At 58.8% G+C, this 20,174-nt stretch overlaps 1 protein-coding gene across 2 annotated transcripts; it reads right to left on the reverse strand.

The window, feature by feature from the left end:
- Window positions 1–582: 582 nt before the first annotated feature.
- On the reverse strand, window positions 583–19,636 carry LAMC3 (laminin subunit gamma 3). 2 transcript variants are annotated; one of them, XM_030506996.1, is made up of 28 exons: window positions 19,244–19,636; window positions 15,514–15,818; window positions 15,225–15,355; window positions 14,118–14,284; window positions 13,407–13,595; window positions 13,136–13,253; window positions 12,957–13,055; window positions 12,517–12,653; window positions 11,023–11,139; window positions 10,533–10,725; window positions 10,210–10,322; window positions 9,769–9,987; window positions 7,800–7,988; window positions 7,472–7,717; window positions 6,976–7,129; window positions 6,750–6,892; window positions 6,490–6,668; window positions 6,260–6,398; window positions 5,643–5,848; window positions 5,298–5,374; window positions 5,072–5,206; window positions 4,656–4,800; window positions 4,383–4,541; window positions 3,957–4,059; window positions 3,667–3,866; window positions 3,288–3,434; window positions 2,982–3,081; window positions 583–2,358 (listed from the first exon to the last, which is right to left on the reverse strand). In XM_030506996.1, the coding sequence occupies exons 1-28, from the start codon at window positions 19,614–19,616 to the stop codon at window positions 2,108–2,110; spliced, it is 4,734 nt and encodes a 1,577-aa protein (XP_030362856.1). In that variant the 5' UTR covers window positions 19,617–19,636; the 3' UTR covers window positions 583–2,107. The 2 variants fall into 2 exon arrangements, with proteins under 2 accessions (XP_030362856.1, XP_030362855.1); XM_030506995.1 differs by having other exon boundaries at window positions 4,383–4,544.
- Window positions 19,637–20,174: the final 538 nt, after the last annotated feature.

Here is a 20,174-nt window from a genome sequence, read left to right on the forward strand (position 1 = left end):
ATCGGGGCTCGGTCGCGGGAGGCTGCCGGCACATGGACCAGGTTTCCAAGATGCTGTTTGGGAGCAGCTCCGTGCTGTAATAAAGCACAACCGGCTGCAGGTCGGTGCTGGATGAGCTCTGGAGCATGAACAGCAGGGAAAAGGCACCTACCGCATAAGCAAGGGGATGCGTGCCCTGGGCAGAACGTAACCATAGAATGGTTTGGGTTGGAAAGGACCATAAGATCATCCAGTTCCAACCCCCTGCCACGGGCAGGGACACCTTCCTTAATGCAGGTTGCTCCAAGCCCCATCCAACCTGGTTTTGAATGCTGCCAGGGATGGAGCATTCACAGCATCTTTGGGTAGCGTGTTCCAGAGGTTGTGTTCAGCCCCTGAGCTCTCCCTGCTATCTCAGCTAGGCATTTTTCTTTAAAATAACTATATTAAAGTGGGTTTTAGTAGGAATTGTCAGACAATTGGCCCACACCACTGTGGGCCCAGCTGCATTTCAACCCCTGGTGCAGCTACTTCTGCTCCTAGTGAAAGCAGCAAGCACATCTCCCTCCTGCTGCCATTTGCTTGGTCAGATGTGTAGCTATATATTATATTAAGAAATTTTAATGGATACAGCTCTAGGCAGGTGTCACCAGCTAAAACAGAGTTCCAAGGAGACCAGAAAGGGAGGATGAACCATATTTCAGCAGCAGGCACAAGGCAGAGGCTTGACATTTCTGTAACAGCAGCAAATCGGTGTGGGGATTGGAGATGTGTAATCGTTATCCCAGGGAGATGGTATGTGGCTGTGGCTCCCTGCTTCTCGCCCAAGCTGAACCACACTGTGCTCTTGCTGCTGTGTGGTTCTGCTTTGCAGAACTGTTCTTGGGCAGCAAGTGGGGAGTCCCTGCCTTTACGCTCCTGCAGTGCTGCAGGTCTGGCACCCCACTCCTTGGGCAGCTTTTGTGTAGTAGTAGGAGGGAGATGGGTTTCTTCCTGGTAGGAGAATCCTGTGTCCTTTCCACTGAACCCACCAGAGATGACACTGGGGGATCCAATGTCTGTGGCAGCAGATACACATCTAGCTTTACAAAAAGACTTTAGCAAACCTGATTTCCAGCACTGTGAGCAGAAGAAAACAGGTAAAACAGGTTAAAAATTGAAGTGGGCTCCAGCCTGGGGGCTCATTTCTGGTCTGATGGGAGTGCCTTCAACTGCTACTTGGAGTCAGGATGCAGCCAGCGCCGGGTGGGCTGAGCAAGGACCGGGCCCAGCCGCATGGGAGTGCGGGGTGGACATACATGCCTTTCCTTTAAAGGAGACACAGCCACCGACCTCTGCCACCCTGTGGGAGTGACACTGGCAGGAGCTGACCGTGTCCTGCTGCTCCCCACTGCGCTGCCTGGTGCCACAGCCGGCCCTGCTGCAGTGGGGAGGGTGTGCAGGTGGTGATGCAGGGCTGCAAGTGTCAGCTCTGCCCCCTCCTGCCCAGTGCATTGCTCTGCCACCCAGCCCTGGCACTGCCAGCAACGGGGCTGCTTTATAGCCAGAGCTGGTGACATCCACCGAGCCAAGCGGAGCTGGGACAGGACAGCTGGGACTCTCTGCCTGGCTTCGCCAGGATTCATCTTTGCACCTCTGTGACCACAGCCTGTGAGTATCACACTGCAGGGTGCTGTGTGGCAGGACCCTCTTCCAGCATGCATTCAACAGCCTCTCTTATCTCCTGGGGCAGGAGAGGCTGAAGCTTTGGTATGTTACATACTTGATAAGCTGTCCCTCCCTTGTGGCAGGACAGATGGAGGGATGTGTCTAGCATGGAGATCTGTGACAGTTCTTTGTTCACTCCCTGGTGAGAGACCAACCTTGTGATGGCTCCATATCCTGCACAGGAACATGGGTGGTCACTGGTAGCTGGTTGTCCCCATGCCCTGAGGACAGAGCTGGTGGCCAAAGTCGCACCACAAAGCACACGGGATGCTGAGCCTGAACTGGTGCAAATAAAGACCTGGGCTGTGATATTGTATGGAGAACAGCATGAAGAGCAGTGGGGGGATCGATGCTGGTGAACACAGGGTGTCTTTCGCTCTGCAGGCGGCACAGATGTAACGGAGCAGTAGCCACGGACCTGTCACTGCCACTGCAAGCAGCCCTCGGGGAGGCTCCGCAGGATGTCCTCCAGGTTCTGCTTGTCGGCCTGGATCTCAGCCAGGTCGTTCTCCACCGCCTGGATCTTCTCTTGCTGCCGTGCAGCCTCCTGCTGCAGCAGGCTGAGCTGCCCAGCCAGGGCACCCGGTGCAGCCACACGCAGCCGCAGCCGCTGCAGCCGCAGCCGCCCGGCGCTCAGCACCGCGTCCACCGGCACGGCCGGCTCCAGGTTGCCTGGACAAAGGGAGAGGACATGGATGAGAGGCAGAGAGCCGGGAACAGAGGTTTTGGACCTGCTCCAGACTCTCAGCACCAGGCAAACCACAAGGAGTGGGCGCAGCGGGGCATGGAGGCAGTGCAGCTTCCCAGCGATCGCAGATAAGCAAATAAGGCTGTGGCTCCAAGGCAGGGCTGGGCACATCTCTTTTACAGATGGGTGATAATTTCCACCCCTTTACAAAACTTGTCAGATGCACAAGTCCTGGAGCACTCAGATTTATACCCAGATGATCAAAGAAGGAGATGGAGCAAACCCAACCAGCAAAAAGGAGTGAACCCATCCCTTGGCTCCAAAAGCCCCTTGACCAAGCCCTGCTCCTCCTGGAGATGCCACAAGAGATGAGTGTCCCCACACCAGGCATGAGTACACACATCTAGCAAGCCCCAATCCATTCTGCACAAGGTCTTTCCTCATGCACAAGACATGAGCCCTCAAGCAGCTTTGGTAAACCCTGGGTGATCTTAACCGAAAGGCACCCAGCTCAGCCTAGATGCCAGAAGGCAGGAGGAACAGCACCAGTGGTCAGGAGAGCCCCAGGCCCTGACAGCCCGTCCCTTCCCCAGGAGCTGGGTCTCACCTAGGCTCTGCAGCAGGTCATTCAGGGTCTCGATGTCGGCGATGAGCGAGCTCCGCGCTTCTTGGAGACTTTTTGCTATCTCACTCACCTCTGTCTCCACCTTCCAACACAGATAGACACCCAGATCAGGGACACCACTGACCCCTGGCTGGACAGGAGCAGGGAGGGAATCCCAGGAACATCCCCGAGGCAATCCCCATACAGTGGAGCCCAAAATCCCAGGTTGTTCCCTATGCTTTCAGCTGTGGGCAAATCCCCTTCCAGGCTCTATGGGACACATATGGGACACACAGGTGCCTGACTCACCTGATGTGCTTCCTCCAGGTCCCTCCTGAGCTTCTCAGCCACATGCTCCTGCCGGGAGAGCTCCCGCTGGGTCTCATTGGCACGTATAGCAAGCTGGCTGGCACGCTTGCGGGCATGCTTGCTCTCCTGCAGCACAGCCCGTGCCCTCTGCAAAGGGATGGAGATGGGGACAGTCACCTGGGGACATGCAGGGGGACCATGCTGGCTCCTAGGCTGGAGCCCTGGTTGGGTGCATCCCGCTGGTCTGCACTGGATGGGCAGCAGGAGCTGTTTTTGGGAGCTCTGCAGCAGACTGGGCTCTGCCTGTGGTGGCTGCCAGCCCAGCCATGTCCTGGAGCCTGATGTGGGCTCCCCACATCCCTCATCCCTCCGGTCAGACCTTGGCGCTCTCCCCAGCGACTTGCTCAGCCTCCCCGGCTGTCCTCCGGGCTGCGGTGGAGATGGATAAGGAGTTTCCCAGTGTCTTCTCTGCCTGTTTAATCTTCCTCTGGGCCTCCACCATTGTCCTGTCCCGCACAAGTGCCATCCGCCTGTGCAGGGCAGCCTGGCCTTTCCGATGACCCAGCACCTTCCTCATGCCTGCGGGGACAACCTGGCCATCACCAAACTGTCCCTTTCTCCCCTTGGAACCCAGAGCCATCGCGAGATGCTCTGGCTGGCGTCTTTTACCTTCCACGCTGGCCAGGAGGGACTCTGCATCGGAGAGCACGGCTTTTCCATGTGAGATGGCCGAGGTGGCTGTGCCATGGGCAGAGCCAGCCTGGTCCTGAAGCTGGAAAGAGAAGGAGTGAGGCTGGGAGGGGGCAAATTGCTGCACCCAGCTGAGAAATGTGGATCCCTGATCCCAATCAAGCCTGCTCCCACTTGGCAGGTGCTCCTTGGGATATATGGGGCCCTAAGGGGAGATGTGTCCCAAAACATCCACCCTGGCCCCCTCTAGTCACTGGAGCAGTGGGAATGGGGCTCAACCACCCCCTGTGCCCTGGGTAGGTGGCAGGAAAGGGATGCTCCCGACATGTCCATTGCTCCAGCTGGAACAGTGGGTCCCCATCACTTACTCCACAGGGACACCCCATGCAGGTGAGCAGCACTTACCTGCTTGAAGCCACGAGTCCTCTGCAGCTCCCGGCGCAATCCGGCAGCCAGAGCACGGGATGCCTCCATGGCCTGCAGAGCCGATGGCTCCTGCTGCTCCACTTCCTGCTCCAGCGCTGCCAGGTCCTGTTCTAGGGCTCCAGCCTGAGCCAGCAGTGTCTGCTGTAGGATCAGGGATGTTAATGCTCCATGACAGCATCTCCCATCCCGGGAGGCAGCACTGCCCAATGGGATAGTGGTGCAAGAAGGAGCCTCAATGTGGATGCTGCTCACCTGTCCCACTGCAGACACCTGCAGAAGCTTCTCAGCCATGTCTGCATTCCCCTGCTGCAGGGCTGTGAAAGCTCTCCTGGCCTCTGCTGCCACCTCAGCCACATCAGCACCCAGCTCATCCCGTGCCCGCTGGATTTCCTCATACCTACGTGGAGAGGAAGCCGCTGTCACCCAGGGACAGAAAGGATGCAGATGACAGTAGACACCTGGCCCTAGACATGGATGTAGTGGGGAATGCTGTGGGCTTCTTTCCTTGAAACACCCCCAGCACGGAGCACCCTGGCTCTCTGCTTTGCAACACTGCCATGCAATGAGTTTGACAGGACTCAGCACATCCCTGTTGGGCAGATGCTGGATCACTGTTGTTGAGTCTTATAACAGGGGCAAGGGGCTGCGGTGCCCTGCCAGCCCCTCACCCGGCCTCCAGCTCACGCTGCACATCCTGTGTCGCATTCCCCTCCAGCAGGCTCCGCAGGAGCTCGGAGCTGGCGTTGGAGGCACGCAGCGCTCTCCTGACCACCACCTCCACCTGGACCACGGCGTCCTCATGGCTGCAGGGACAGGCATACACAGAGAGGTGATGTTAGGATCTGCACCCCGAGCCGGACAAGCAGCCTCCCCTGCCTGTGCGTGCCAACGTACCTCATGGCCAGTGCCCGCGCCTCCAGCGCCCGGTGGCTCCAGTTTGTGGGCTGCTGAGGGATTTCCTGGGGAATCTCCTTGAAATACAAACAGCAGCAGTGAGACCCCAGCGAGGAGCAGGGACCCCCAGATACCACCAGCCCAGCACCAACAAGAACCTCCCAAAGGGCTGAAGGAGGTTTGCAAGCAAGGGAGATAACTCCTCCTGACCCAGCTACAAGGAGGACCATACCCACACGGACCCCACGCTTCCAACTCACTGCAGTGCTGGTCACATCCCACCGCACCAGTCCTGCACACCCCACTGCCCCCCAGGATGGCCACCAGCACCCCCAGGACCCGCACCATGGTAGCCAGGGTGTCCGCAGCCTGCAGGATCTCCCGCTGTGCCGACTGCAGCGCGGCCCCGCTCTCCAAGAGCAGGGTGCAGGTCTTGGGGTGTCCGTGCCCGGAGCAGCCACTGGCTTGGCTGGCGTTGCTGAGACGGCCCCGCGCGGTGCCCAGCGCCCCTGCCAGCCTCCCTACCTGCGTCAAGAGGATGGCCCGGGCACCTGCGGGCAGCACAGGTGGCTGCTTGATGCCCATAGACATGCTCAGGGCTCCCCAATGCTGCCCCATGCCTGAGACCCTTCCCACTGCCTGCTAATGAAAGGGGAAGGCAGTCACTCCAGGGTGCTCAGGAGGGACCATGGGATGCAGCACCCAAAGGACACCCCATGTGCTTATGCTCAGCCCCCAGTAATGCCCATCATTCGCTGCTCAAAACCTCACTGGTGCAAGCATCCCTGAGGTGTTCTGTCCTACACAACAAGGCATCGCCCCCCTTTCAGTCACCCTATCACCCATGCTGAGCCCAGCACTGACCTGAGACCTCTTCGCACTCACCCATCATGTCACAGCACCCTGTGTGAGCAGAGGGTCCCCAGAGGGGTGACCTAGGGAGGGAAGGGGTGTCCCCATACCTTGCAGGAGGTGAGCACTGGGCAGCCCATCTCCCCGGGGCGCATCTCTCATCATGATGGACTGGCCCAGGCGTGCATCACAGCCTGGTTTTTGCAGCCATTCCTCCATCTCCTGCAGCCTGGCCTTCAGCTGGTCTGCCTGCAGCAGAGACATGGGGGGACATAGGGAGACAGTGGCGCAGCGCTGGGGCCGGAGTGCTGCACCCACCTTGGCAGGGCACAGGCTGTACCTCATCCTTCACCAGCCCGTAGCAGGCAGGACACTGCTGGCAGCGGGAGCTCGATGGGTCGGGGAAGAAGTTGGCCTGGCACCGGTCACACTTGTAGCCCACAAAGCCGGGGCGGCACAGACACGTGCTGTTCTCATGGCACTGCGGCGTGACGGAGCCCAGCGGCGAGCAGTTGCAGGCTGCAGCGGTGGCAGAAAGGCATCACACCATGCCTGCCAGCCCCGGTTCAGGGACCGGGGCACAGTCCCCATCCCCGTTACCTCGGCAGCCCCTGGCAGAGAAGCCGAAGAAGCCGTGCTGGCACCGGTCGCATTGCTTCCCTGTGACACCCGGCTGGCAGGAGCACTGCCCTGTCAGCGCATGGCATCCGCTGTCCTGCGACCCCATCGGGTGGCACTGGCAGCTGGGGGGATGAATGAGTGATGGCTGCAAAGATCAGAACTGGGGACCCAGAGCCAATGCTGTCCCCTTGCAGCCCAACATTACCTCTTGCACCCCACAGAGGGCTGCAGATTGTAGTAGCCGGGCTGGCAGAGCCCACAGGTTCTGCCTGTCACGTGCGGGAGGCAGTGGCACTGGCCTGAGCTGGGATCACAGCCCTCCAGCCCTGGGGCTGAGCCATCAGGGTTGCAATCACAAGCTGTGGGAGACAAAACACTGCTTACATCATGATATGGGACTGACAGATGGGACAGTGGGAATGGGTCACCAGGGTTGAGCCCCCTAAACACAGAGGGCCATGCCCCCTGTCAAACATGGCTCAGAGTGGCTGACACCTTGCAGAACAGAGTATCTGCAGGAAAGGACAGCAGTGGAGGAAGTGGGTAAAGACCATTTCTAGGCATTTGGGACCAACCTTAACCATCCCACAGCCCCTAAACCTGTTGGGCATCCCCCTTCTACCCTCGGCCTCCACTGCTGGGAGGACTCTGGCTGCAGTAGGATCCAGGGAACCAGGGCCAGCCCCCAGGACCATACATACATGAGCACTTCCCAGCAGGATTTGCAGCCAGCGCATCCCCGTAGAAGCCCGGCCGACAGCTCTCACAGTGCTCGCCCGTCGTGTTGTACAGGCAGCGCAGGCACCGGCCGGACACGGGGTCGCAGTTCCCCACAGCGTTGGGATCCACATTCTCATGGCACTGGCAGGGAACACAGGGATGCGCAGGTCCCCTCTGCCCCAGGGGGTCCCCAAAAAATCCATCATCACAGAGCTCACAGCGTTTTCCTGGGGAAGGTGAAAAGGTGGGAAGGATCCAGCCATGCCAGCGCTGCCCACTGCCCCCTCGTCCACCCGTCCCCAGCCTCACCTCTCTGCCCCGACGGGCAGTGGGTGCAGACAACCTCCCCGGTGCTGGGCACCTCAGTGCAGGGCGAGCTGTCGGGGCAGGGGCATGGTTTGCAGTCATCAAAACGCCCTATGAAGGGGTTGCCGTAAAACCCAGGGCTGCAGCGCTCGCAGGAGGGACCTTCTGTGTTGTGCAAGCACTGGCAGTGCCCTGCGAGGAGGAACATGGGGCTGAGGGCCTGCAGAAACCCAGCCTTGAATAACAACAGGGACCGCGGGAGAGATGGAGAGCCAAGTGCTGAGCACAGAGAGGGATGCACAGCTCCAGCCACGGGATCCCACTGGGATTGCGCATCCCCAACCGCAACTTGGAATCTTTTCCCTCCCTGTCCTTGCCCATGGAACAAGGTTTTGGAGAGGACACCAGGGCCACATTGCCAGCCCTGCGCTCCCCTGCAATGCTGGGATGAGGCGGCGCTGGCAGCACTGTCAGTGCACCCGGAGTCTGTCGGCGCCTGTGATAATCCACAACACATTTCCCAGCAGCAGCGAGGCGTGTGATCTCCAGCCTCTCATGGAACATGGGAGCAGCCAGCCGGCACCCACCGGGAGCCAGCCGGTGCGTCATGGCCTTCCAAAATCAGCTGGGAGGAGGAGGAGGAGGAAGGATGCCCCCACCTCCAGGCAGATGCTCTGCTTGACTGGAGAAAGGAGCCAGGGGGAGGATTTTTCCCCCATGATTTGTGGGGTCAGGTCACACCAGACGGGTTGCGCAGGAGGGAGCGGGTGTGTTTCCATTTTCCCCATATCCAGGCAGAGCAGGACGATGGAAAAGAAAGGAAAAGTGGGTGGCAGGAAGGAGTGGAAAAATAAACGAAAGGAAGCAATGCGGGCTGGCTCGGACTGGCAGCGCCCGGGCCAGGACGTCAAAAGCCTGGCCCCATCCCTTGGGATTGTGCAGTTGGCGGCACCAGCCCCAGCTCTGCGGGACAAGGGGTGAGTTTGCAGAGCTGCTGCCCACAAGGACAGGGGCACTTGCTGAACACAATGTCACTGCCAGCCCTTCCCATCCCAGGCACACACTATTGCAGCTCCTCACCCAGAGGAAGCAGCCAGAGAGGAGCCCCAGGGGCTCCGTCTGAGTACCAAATGCATTGCCTTATACCCAGCGCTGATTAGAGCTGCTGCCTTCTGCAGGCGCGGATGGGGAACAAGGCAGCATCTCATGAACCCCTCATGGCTCCGATCTGCTGGGGCTGACAGCAGCGAGTCTGGTGCTGGATTCATGCAGCCAACTCAAGCTCCAGGGCAGTGGTTTGCAGTGCTGCCCCCCTTCCCCAGCCAAAGCCATCCAGACACTTTGCTGGGAGGTGACGGGAGAGCCAACACTCCATGAACCACCCCAGACACAGCCACGCTGCCCTGAAGACTTTCCCTTTGCTTTTTCCTCCCTTCAAGTCACAGTCCCTGCTGCAATCACACACCTCTAACCTGGATCTGGAAGCAGATGAGGGCTTAGGCAGGCAGCACAAGAGCCATATCCTCTGGCGCCTTCCAGCAAGCCTGTCATTGCTCTATTTTCCTGCTCTTTTCCTTGTCTCTCTGCCCAGATTTGCCCCCAGTTTGTGGGTACCAGTTCTGCTCTGCACATTGGGCAGCAATGCTGCCTGTGAGACCCATCCTGCATCCCTCCTGCCCTGACCCTGCCTGCCCACTCCTCTGAGGACCAGCACCTCTCCTTCCTCATCCTTTAAGGTCATGAAGTACCATAAAAGATGCCCCTTATAAATTACCACCACTATTGCTCTTCATTAATTATCTCTCTTTGCAGTTACAAACCCAGTCCCTACAGCCAGCCAAGCAGTTCAACTTGCAAGTTTTGGGTACCGCAACCTCCCAGATGGTTTCCAGCATCCCTCAGGAAGAAGCAAAGACACGATTTGTCACCAGTGTATGTAGCATGGGGTGAATGGAGGGACCGGGGCGCGTACCTGAAAGTGGGTGACAGTCCCCGTGCTGGTTGCAGGCGCAGGGCACGCAGCTGACGAAGGGACCACCGAAGGGGATCTCGCGTTTGAAGCCGGGTGCGCAGGACTGGCAGAACTGGCCGGTGTATCCCGCAGGACACGAGCACTCCTCCACCCAGCCTGCCCTTGCTCCTGGCCCGGGGCGCGCGGATGTGAGCTGGACCTCGCTCAGGCACAGCCTGCCTGTGAGAGCAGAGAGCAGCATGATGGAGCGGCACGTCCCCTGGTCCTGCTCTCTCCATCCTGCATGGAAATGCTCCACACAGACACAGGAGACCCCAAAATACCCCTTAGAATTGGTATTGGTATTTATACTCACTCGTCCCCAAGAGCCTGATGCTGCTATGATGTCCCCAGCCCCTTCCCAGCTTGGTCCCCAAGGGGACATGTGATGGAGACACTCACCTTGCCCAGGGACGTGGTTCACACGAAGGCGGAGGGCGGTCAGGTTGGAGAGCAGGCGCTGGAAGCTGAAGGCCGACAGTGAAGGCTCCACACCCTCCTCTGCCTCGTGCAGCCTGTTGGAGAAGGAACATGGGAGGAAGGACAGGGCCAGCCCAGCAACCATGTACCGCAGGACAGCTTGGCTCCCCAGCCAGGATACAGGCACAGCAAGGGGGGCACAGTTAAATCCCTAAGGGATGCAGAGAGCACAGGGCAGCCCGGGCAAGGTCAGACACACTGTGTCTCAAACCCAGCCGAGGCTCCCCGAAGCACTGTGCGGGTACCTGAAGGTGACAGCCTGCTTTCCGTGCTGGGGCTGGCTCTCACTGCTGGACATGGTGATCTCCAGCCCCTCGCCCTCCAGCACGAGCTGGACCTGGAGCAGGGGCACCCCAGTCTCAATCACCATCCCCTCCACTCCCAGCAGCACGGACAGGAGCTGCCCGTAACTGAGACGCTGGTTCTGCAGAAACTTCTCTGCAAGGGAAGAGAGGAGCAAAGTCCATAGGACATGGAGGAACCAGCTCTGCTGGGGCTGCCGGTGCAATCCTGTTCCCATCAGCATGACCAGGAGCCACGGTTACCCTCATAGAGCAGGGCCAGCCCCAACCTACCCTCCCAGGGTCTCAGTCCACTGCTCCAGTCACTCCCCACTGCCTTGTGTTACTGAAATACACTCAGCTCTGGGATGGAGCCCAGCACCTCACACATCAGAGTAGCAACGGGATGTCCCCACAGCAGAGCAGAACCCCAAAGATCCATCATACACATTACCTGGTGCAAGAAAATCCACGGGCTCCTCTCCATCCCACTCAGTGATGATCTCCCCATCAGCCCAGTGCAGCGGCAGGTCTGTGGTACCCGGAGCTGCAGCAGCCCAGCCCTCCAGCCCTGCGTGACAGCACACAGCAGTGCACAGGCAAAGGGAGCAGCGATTCCCCACCAGCCCAGCACCAGCAGGATGCTGCTTTTGGGGGCTCTGTCCTTCCTCCCAAGCCTCTCCAGGGTCTTGGAAGAGGCCAGCACTTTGTAATGCCCTGCTTCGTTTGGTCTCCATGCTCTCATGTGCTGGAGAGCGGCCCTATCCATCCCCCATCTGTTTATTTTCTTAGAATTGGAGGAAATTACTATCTTTAAACTTTTGCCCCCCTGTCTGTGCTGCGGTTCCAACATTACTGTGGGCTGGAGAGCACAGGAAGCCCAGGAGAGACGGGGTGTAATTGCATTAAGTTGGTTTCCTTCAGAAATCAGTTAAACTCCCTCCTACTCCCCAGGGTCAGTTATTTCTTTCAGCCTCAGGCGCCCGCAGGATGAACACTTGGAGATCCCTCCCTGGCTGTGCTTGGTTATCACATCACCCCGAATTTGGACCCTTCAACCCAGGAAAGGAAACTTCCATCTGATCCAGCTCAGCTGTGGGATGGGGAATGCTTTGGGGAGCGACCATGCTCAGCCTCTTGCAACCCTGCCTCAGGGCTCTGCCAAACCTGTCCCTAAAAGTGCAGCCCCAAACTGGCTGCATGAAGGGTGGAAAAAAGGCTCGGTTTAGAGCCTGGCTCCGTTTCAAGGCCATGGAAGACATTACAGCAATTGGCAGCGTGGTTTAAAGGCAATCAGGATAAACCTGCGCCTGGCGTGTTCACATCCATCTGTTCCCTGGCGCACACATCCCTTCGGGATGCAAGGCAAGGAAGGGTGCCCGGGGGTCCCTGTGAGGGGACCATGGTGTGCCTGCAGCCAATGCTGCACACAGCAGATGGCAGGGTTTCCCTAAGCATCCTGCACACATCCAGACCTACCATGAAAAGCCCTGGCTGCAGCAGGGCGAGAGCATCCCACCCTGCTCCAATCAGTCCTGCTCTATCCCAGCTGAGGATGGGGAAAGGAGGGAATAAGGGGGAAAGTTCCCACCAGGCTCCATTCTTTCAGTTTTTATCTTTCTGAACCGGCTTTTAGCGCTCCTGCAGTCCCTGGTGTGATGGGATGGCTGTGCCCAGTCCCACAGCCCACCCTGAGCCTTGCAGAGCACTGGGAGCACATCAGCATGGAGGGATGCCATGGGGAGAGCCCATGCCCATGGAGCTGGGGGCAAAAGCTGAGGTTTAACAACAAAATAGGAGCAAGCCAGATAAACCCCCCCTCCAACCATCACCACCAGTTATCCCCAAAGGGGGATGCTCAGCCCCGGCCTCCCCAAACTGCTGGAGTTTTTTTGGCTGGAGCTGGCACAGCGGCACCCTCTGTGCCACCCGGGGCTGGGGTTGGTACCTTGGCTGAAGTCAGAGCGGACCTGAGCCACCTCGTAGCCATCTGCTGCCGTGCAGGCAGTGGAGTGGCCATAGCAGAAGCAGCTGGTGCAGCCGGCAGGGTTGTGGGGCTGCAGGTTGAACCAGCCTGGCTGGCACCTGGGCATGGGGAGGAAACAGGAGCCGCTGGCACAGGGGACCACAGCAGCATCCCATGGCAAAGACACTGGGGGCAGCTCCCAATCCCAGTGGTCCAGAGGACTTTGCTAGGGCCTCTGCAGGGAGTGACCCTGCAGGATTCCCACCCCAAAGCTCCTGAGAGGGATTGTGTAGGGGCTTGGAAGCAGCAATGCCCCACAGGAGGGAAGATGCCTGCCCTGCACTGACCGCTAAGCCCCAGCACTGATCCCAGTCTGGAGAGGGACAATTGTGCCATCCCCATCCGGGGGTCACAGTGCTTACCTGTTGCACAAGTGTCCCTCCACCCTCTCCTTGCAAGTGCAATGCCCCGTGTTGGGGTCACAGGAGCCCACGCTGCCTGCTGGGTCACAGGCACAGGGTCTGGATGGGGTGAGATAAAGGCATGAGGTGAGCCCCAGCCTTGTCCCACTGCTCCTGCTCGGGGCCGGGCTCCTCCTCACCTGCAGCCACCTTCACTGAGACTGTGGTATCCATCCTTGCAGCGCTCACACTTCCACCCCGTCACATTGGCTTTGCAGAGGCAGGTCCCCGAGCTGTCACACTGCGGCTGCAGGGAGCCTGCGGGGACCCCGGCCAGCCCTGAGGCTCAAACCCAGGGCGATGGGGAGCTCCCGGGCAAGGGAGAACCAACCACAACCATCCCCACCAGCCGAGCCCGGGCTAGGGCAAGGGGTTTGGAGCCGGAGCCCGGCTCGGTGCGGCCGCACTCACCCGCGGGGTGGCAGTGGCAGGGCTGGCAGGCTGCCTGCGGCTCCCAGCGGTAGTGGTTGGGTCGGCAGCGCTCACAGTGGGGCCCATCCGTGTTGTCGCGGCAGTTGCGGCAGTGCCCCCCGTGCCCGCTGCGGCGGAACAGCTCCCGGTCGTAGAAGCACTCGTCCGAGCGGCCGCTGCAGTTGCAAGCTGGAGGGGAGGCAGATGATGGTTGGCACCTGGGGGGCATTGGGCTTGCGCAGGGGTTAAAGCAACATTCTATGGGGTTGCATGAGCCAGAGGGGCTGCTTGGCTCAGTGGTGAGAGCTTTTAGAAGTGGAGGTGGGTGCAGCACCATGCCTGAGCAGATGTCTGCACTCATGTGGTAAAAAATCTTGGGGAATCCTCAGGATGACGCTGTGAAGGGGGAAAATCGTAGAATGGTTTGGGTTGGAAAGAACCTTAAAGCCCATCCAGTTTCAACCCCCTGCCACGGGCAGGGACACCTTCCACTAGAGCAGGTTGCTCCAAGCCCTGTCCAACCTGGCCTTGATCACTTCCAGGGATGTATCGTTCCTCCCTGCCTGCCCAGAGCAGCCTTATGGAACAGTGCAGGTGCTTCCAACCCATGCAGCAAGGGCAGGAGCTGCTGGATGCGCCAATGCAGCACCAGCACAGCCCATTGGGACCAGGCACACACCATGACCACGGACCCAGCCTGGAGATACTCACGCAGACACTCGTTGGCAGCCTCGGCGGTGCCGCGGGCCCAGGGCCGGTCCTGGTGGAAGGGCTGGCAGCGCTCGCAGTCGGTGCCGGCTGTGTTGTGCTGGCACACACAGACCAGCCGCCCGGCCTCGTCCGGGGCGCACTCGCTGGCGTGACCATTGCATTTGCACCTGCAGGGAGACCCCGGCACAGCGGTGAGATGCTCTGACACTGTATGGGCAGCAGCCGGCACTGGGGCTGTGCAGCCCATGGGGCAGGTTGCTCAGCAGCATAGAGTGGTTTGGGTTGGAAGGGACCTTCAAGGGTCATCTAGCGCAACCTCCCTGCCATCAACAGGGACATCTTCAACTAGACCAGATTGCACAGCCTGGCCTTGAGAAGCAGAAAGCCTGGCAGAAAGCAGCTCAGGTTATGTTGGCACTGAGGCTGCCCATTGTGTCCTAGTGGTGCTCCCAGCCCAGCCAGCTCTTAGATCACACACTGAGGGTGGCCTATTTGAGATGCTGACCAGCTCCAGTAGCCCGGGGTGGTGAGATGACAGTGATGGCCAGTGGGGAGCAGCCATGGCTCTGCTGCCCGGGGCAGGCAGCTGTCACACCAGGATAGAGAGATTTCCCCCTCCCCTCAGCCGGAGCACAGCCCATGGGCAGCACCAAGTGGATGCCACCAGCTTCTTCATCCCGCGTCTGCTCCCCCATCCCACCAGCAGCTGCTCTGGCTCCTCAGGCCTTGGCCATGCCAGCTCCAAGCTCCTCCAGCAGCCTCCAGGCATCTCTCCATGGGCACCCCAGAACTCCTCTTTTACTGTGCCCAGGGACCAAGCAGGGCCATAGGAGGAGTAACACAAGCCCCAGGGCCATTCAAAACCATGGGGACCATTAAAAGCGGGGAGGTGGCAAAGCAGATACAGCTGGTGGCAAATGGAGAGGGCTTGTGGGGAAAAGACCCGCAGCTGGAAGGGCTCAAAGTTTCATCACCCATCTCTGCACCGCCAGCCCTGCTTTATACATGGAGGAAGCCACATCTGAGCAGTTTGCATCCAAAATGCAATTCAAACAAGACTGAGGTGGGGACCACAGCCCTGGGAAGGTTCCTCCACTCCTGCCTCACCTGCCACCAACGGAGAAGTCAGAGATGGCATAGTAGTATGACTGCAGCACCTTGGGGTCCTTGAAGATGTCATCCCCAAATGTGTTGAGCCGGTTCAAGGAGATGAGCAGGTCAGTGACGGTCACCCACTCCTATAGAAAACACAGGGAAGGTGCCTTGGTCTGGGCCGCCAGCTCCCCAACCAAGATGCATCCTGCACCTCTTCTTACAGGGATGCAGGGCATCACAGGCATTCGTGCATTCAATCCCAGGGCACCATGCACCAACTCCCCTCCCACCCCAACAGCACCTGCAGCACGGGGCTTCCATCGAAGTTGTATGCGCTGGGCCGTCCTTCCAGGGTGGAGAAGGCCACGTTGCCCCCACTGAGCGGGGAGATGTCACTGAACTCATCGGTGCAGAAGGCGACCTGCTCATCCTCCCCGGGGCGCAGGTAGAGCCGCTGCCGCTTCCCATAGGTCTTCTCACAGGATGCACTGTAGTACTGGAAGGGCACCCAGGGCCCGTCGACGCGGCTGCGCTTGTAGATGGCAAAACTCTCGGGGCGGCTGGTGTGAAACTTCAGCCGCACGTAGGTGATCTCATAGGCTTTGCCTAGGGACAGACCCGCCACACTGTCACCCTCTCCTGCCCACCCGATGGGTACCAGCATCCTGGTGCCTCATCCTGCACAGCTGCCAGCATCCTCCTGCACTGACCCCCTCTCCTACCACAGCTAAAAGAGGAGAAAACACCATCCAGCTGCGCTTCACCAGCTCCTCCTCACCGGAGCCCAAACCGAATCCAGCTCCAAATTGCCTCCCACCCCAATGCAGCCAACCACCCATTGCATGGATGGACCAGACGGGTTGCAGGATCAAGGAGCCACTCAAAACTAGGCTTTAAGCAGCAGCCAGAGGGGAAGAATCAGGCTTAGGGCACTGAGGAGCATCCCCAGGGCAGCAGTGCCACAGGGATGGGGAGGTGGGAAGGGTCAAGGCCAGTCCCTTCCCAGGGATCTGCATGCTGGGACCCAGCATCGCTGCCATCTTTGCTGGGATGAAGAAAAAGAGAGGCACCAATCCCCGGGGCAGCTCTGAAAGCGCTTGAAAGAATTAGCCAAAAAGGGGAAAAAGAAAACACCAAAGTGAACATCAGAACCGCTTAATTGCCAGAGATGAAGGACCAGCTCAAAGACTGGATTGCTCCATAACAGCACCGCTTCTGACAGCACAAAACAATTAGCTGCGAGGTTTTGGCTTTATTTGAAAAGATAATGAGTTGGGAATGTTAGAGAGGTTATTCCGGGACTAGGAAAACAAGCCTTTAATTGGGCCCATATGAATACTGTCGCATATGTGCTGCGACTTTGCTGCGGGGGAGCCGAGGCAGCCCAGCTACCAGCGCTGGGAAATGCAGCTGCCTCCCATCAGGGACATGGGGAGCACCCGAGGCAGGGGGGACAGATCCGCTCACAGCCCACCCAGAGATGATGAGGACCAGGAAGGGGTCACAGATGGGTTGTCCCACCACCACCATGCTCTGGGACTGCAACAGTGGGGGTGCCCCTGCCTGCACCCCACATAGGGGGACGCCCAGCAAGTGTTGGTTCCCAGACAGCACGGTCCCAGTGGGGATGTCTACCAAAGCAGCGAGGTCAGGGCCATCAACTCCTGGAGCAGTTTCCTCTGGGAGAGGAAGGGAGCTCAGCGCTGTGTCAATAAACAGCCCCTGCCCCAAGCAGCCCTGCACAAGGGGAGGCACCGCTGGGCTGGGTGAGCCCGGCCTCGGTGCCTCCAGCTGGGGTGGAGGAGACGGGCTGCCTTGGGAATCATCCCGAGGGAGCGCGTGCTTTTCCCAGACAGGCGTTTAAATCAGCCACATTCTGCTCAGAGAAAAGAATTCCAGACAACAACCCAGGCTGGTTGTCTATATCCTTTGCTGCTCAGGAAGGTGTGACGTGTCCCAGAGCTGGGTATGTGGCAAGATAGGGATGCTGGGAGGGTGCACAGGCAGCGGAGGGTGACAGCACCAGGAGCCCTGGATGCTCTCTTAGATGTGCTGCCCTCGGATATTTTGGGTTCCTCCCTGCTGTCTGAAGGGTAAATGCAATGGCCGTGCGCGCTCAAGATTAGCGATCTGCTCCGGGTCGGAGCACTGTAACAGCGTGGCTGAAACCTCACAGAGAAGAGAGATTTAGAGGAGGATAATCTAATTAATGCCAATCAGCGGCACGCAGGTAAACACAAGTCTTGTCCAACTCATTTAATATGTTAGTTAAAAAGCTCCCCAGGTAACCACGCTGCAGAACCTACAAGGTATCTGACTCAGGAATGAGCAAGATGAGCAGCATGGCAGGGACATGTTACATAGGTTAAAAAACCTGATTACTTGGTGGAGCTGATGAGCAAGGACTCGTCCTGGGCCACATTTGGGAGCCGCAGAGGCCGGTTGGGTTTTGGTTCCATAATTCAAGTGAAAGCATTAAGGTAGCAATGAAGTCTGCATCTGGGACAAGAACGGGGCCCAGCAGCTATAGGAAAGGTCACAGCATTGCACTGAGCACCAAAATGGCACTTTTGAGCACAGCAAAGTGTCTGAGCCATGCAGGAGAAAGGGTGCATTTGCAAGGGGATGCTCTGATATCAGTACTCCGAGTACTCTGGCTCAGGAAGGGGCACAGGGACAGGGGCTGAAGATGAGCTCTGTGCAACATTATGGCCTTGGATGTGTTAATGGGAGGCAGACACAGCAGGGAGGTCATACAGACTGGACAAGACTCCACTGGAAATCCTTGTGTGGGGTCCAACAGGACTGCAGCTGGGGAAGGACCAGAACAAAGACTGCGAAGCACACCCCGAGGCTTGGGGAGCTCGGGCTGGGGAAGGGGCTGATACACACATCGGTGTGCTGGAGCTACACAGATCCATGTGCTGAGCTGGGACTGGTGGCCACAAACTCGCCCGCCGGCGGCTTGCTTGGCCTTACAGGTTCCATTCAGATTGTCTGTGCCCCGGGTCAAACACGAATGAATCTGGGGCAATGTGATAGCCTGTGTTAGACGGGTGAGTGGCCTCCCGTGGGGCTGGCAGGAGCACGGAGCAGGCTCCTCCGGCATCACTTCTCATGCCCAGCGGGAAGCCCAGCCCTGGGGACAAGGACCAGATGTCCATCTGCTCACAGGGGGCTGGGAAAGTGGTGACCTTCACCCAGCCAGGCAGCTCCTATGACACTGCTGGGCAGGCACAGACCCTTCACCATCACCCCAACCCTGGCCACCAGCTCCCACCAACACTCACTGCCCCTTTACCAGCTCCAATCACAGCCCCTCCACTACCCCCCTTCGGCATGCAGATGGCAGGAGACTGCAGAGAATGAAGATTTTACAGCGCTGGCCAATAGTCAGGGTAGTTTAGATGGCAGGCAAATGTTAAAAAACCTTTTTAAAATGCCAGGCATGCCCCACGGATTTAAGTACCCTCCAAGCGAGCAGCTTGCACAGTATTTGAAATGTAGAGGGTCAGATCCCAGTTGGGGAAGCTGGGATTGTGTGTGCAGAGCTCTGGGTCCACGAGACATACTGGGCATCCTCAGCAATGCACAGAGGTGAAACAGCACGGGCTTGGCCCCACTGTGCTCACCCACAGCGGGCAAGGCTCTCTAATGGGGGACCAGGGGTAGGGACCTGCCTGTCTCCTGCTTTGTAAACTTGCATAATAGATAAAAAGCAGCCTAGAGTGAACAGGAGAGCAAGTACTCCAGGCACAGATGGCTGGAAAGCAGCACAGGCAAGCACAGATCCTCACCCCACAAAGGACCAGAGCATGGCTGATGGATGGGGCAGATCCTCCCCAGGTCCTTTCAGTGGTCTCCCCGCAGAGAGCATCTCCCTTTTTGCACTCCTGGGAACATCCTGCCTTTAACCCCAAACCAGCACCGATTGCTATGGGATGCAGGAGCATCCACCCCCCATCTCTGCACCCAGATCTCACTGCACCCACCACCCATGGAGAGCTGTAGGGGCTCCCACCAGCACTTACCCAGGTGGAGGGTGATGTTGACGGAGTTGGGGTGCTGGATGCCAAAGGCCATGGACTGGCTTTGCCACCAGGTGCTCTCCTCCTGGCTGTGGAAGTCGGTGAGGAAGGAGGCGTTGTGGTGGTGCTGGGGGTCATTGGCATCGCAGCGGTGGCACAGGGCGCTGGCGTGGCGGGCACCCATCTGCAGGCAGTATTCCTCCGGGGGTGAACCACACGTGTTGGTGGCCTGGGCAGCACGGCCGAAGGCAGCGTTCTCAAAGACGGGCATGCAGCGGCGGGGCTGGCCCCGGGGGTCCCAGCAGGAGGATGAGCCCCCTGCCCCAAGCACCAGCCACAGCAGGGCCACCAGCCAGAGCACGGGATGCTGTGCCATGCTGGGGCTCGCCTGGCTGGACTCTGAGCCTCCTCCGGATGGCATGGCGAGAGCAGGCGGGACAGGATGGGATGGGATGGGACAAGTCCCCCCCTGCCCGGCACCTCCTCTCGCTCCGAGGTCCATCTTGTGGAAGCTGCTGGGAATGTCGAAACTTTCATGCGTGAATCCAGGCGGTGAGGTTTAGGCTTCCCCTGGTCCCACACACTGTGTGGCTGGGCAGGATGGGATCCCTCCAGTGGAGATTTGCTTTGGGGATGGGGTGTTTACACCTTTAGCTGCACGGATGGAGCTGAGCTCCCCCATTTCTCAGCCCAAGGGACGAGCTCGTGGTGATACATGCTCCACATCATGCGATTTTCCTTAAATTGGTAGGAGTCTCCACTTTTCTCAGCCCCAAAATCAAAAGGAGGTGTGGGAAAGGCTTTGGAGCAGACCCAGCACCCTCTTCTGCCCCCACACTGATTTATGGAGACCACACTGCTCCCTCACTCATTTCAATCTGACTGGGTCTGGGACACCCCCTAACCCCCCCATACCAGCACCTATGAGAGAAGG

The sequence above is a fragment of the Strigops habroptila genome, chromosome 15, assembly GCF_004027225.2.
Source record: "Strigops habroptila isolate Jane chromosome 15, bStrHab1.2.pri, whole genome shotgun sequence".
In the NCBI taxonomy this organism is placed as follows: Eukaryota; Metazoa; Chordata; class Aves; order Psittaciformes; family Psittacidae; genus Strigops; species Strigops habroptila.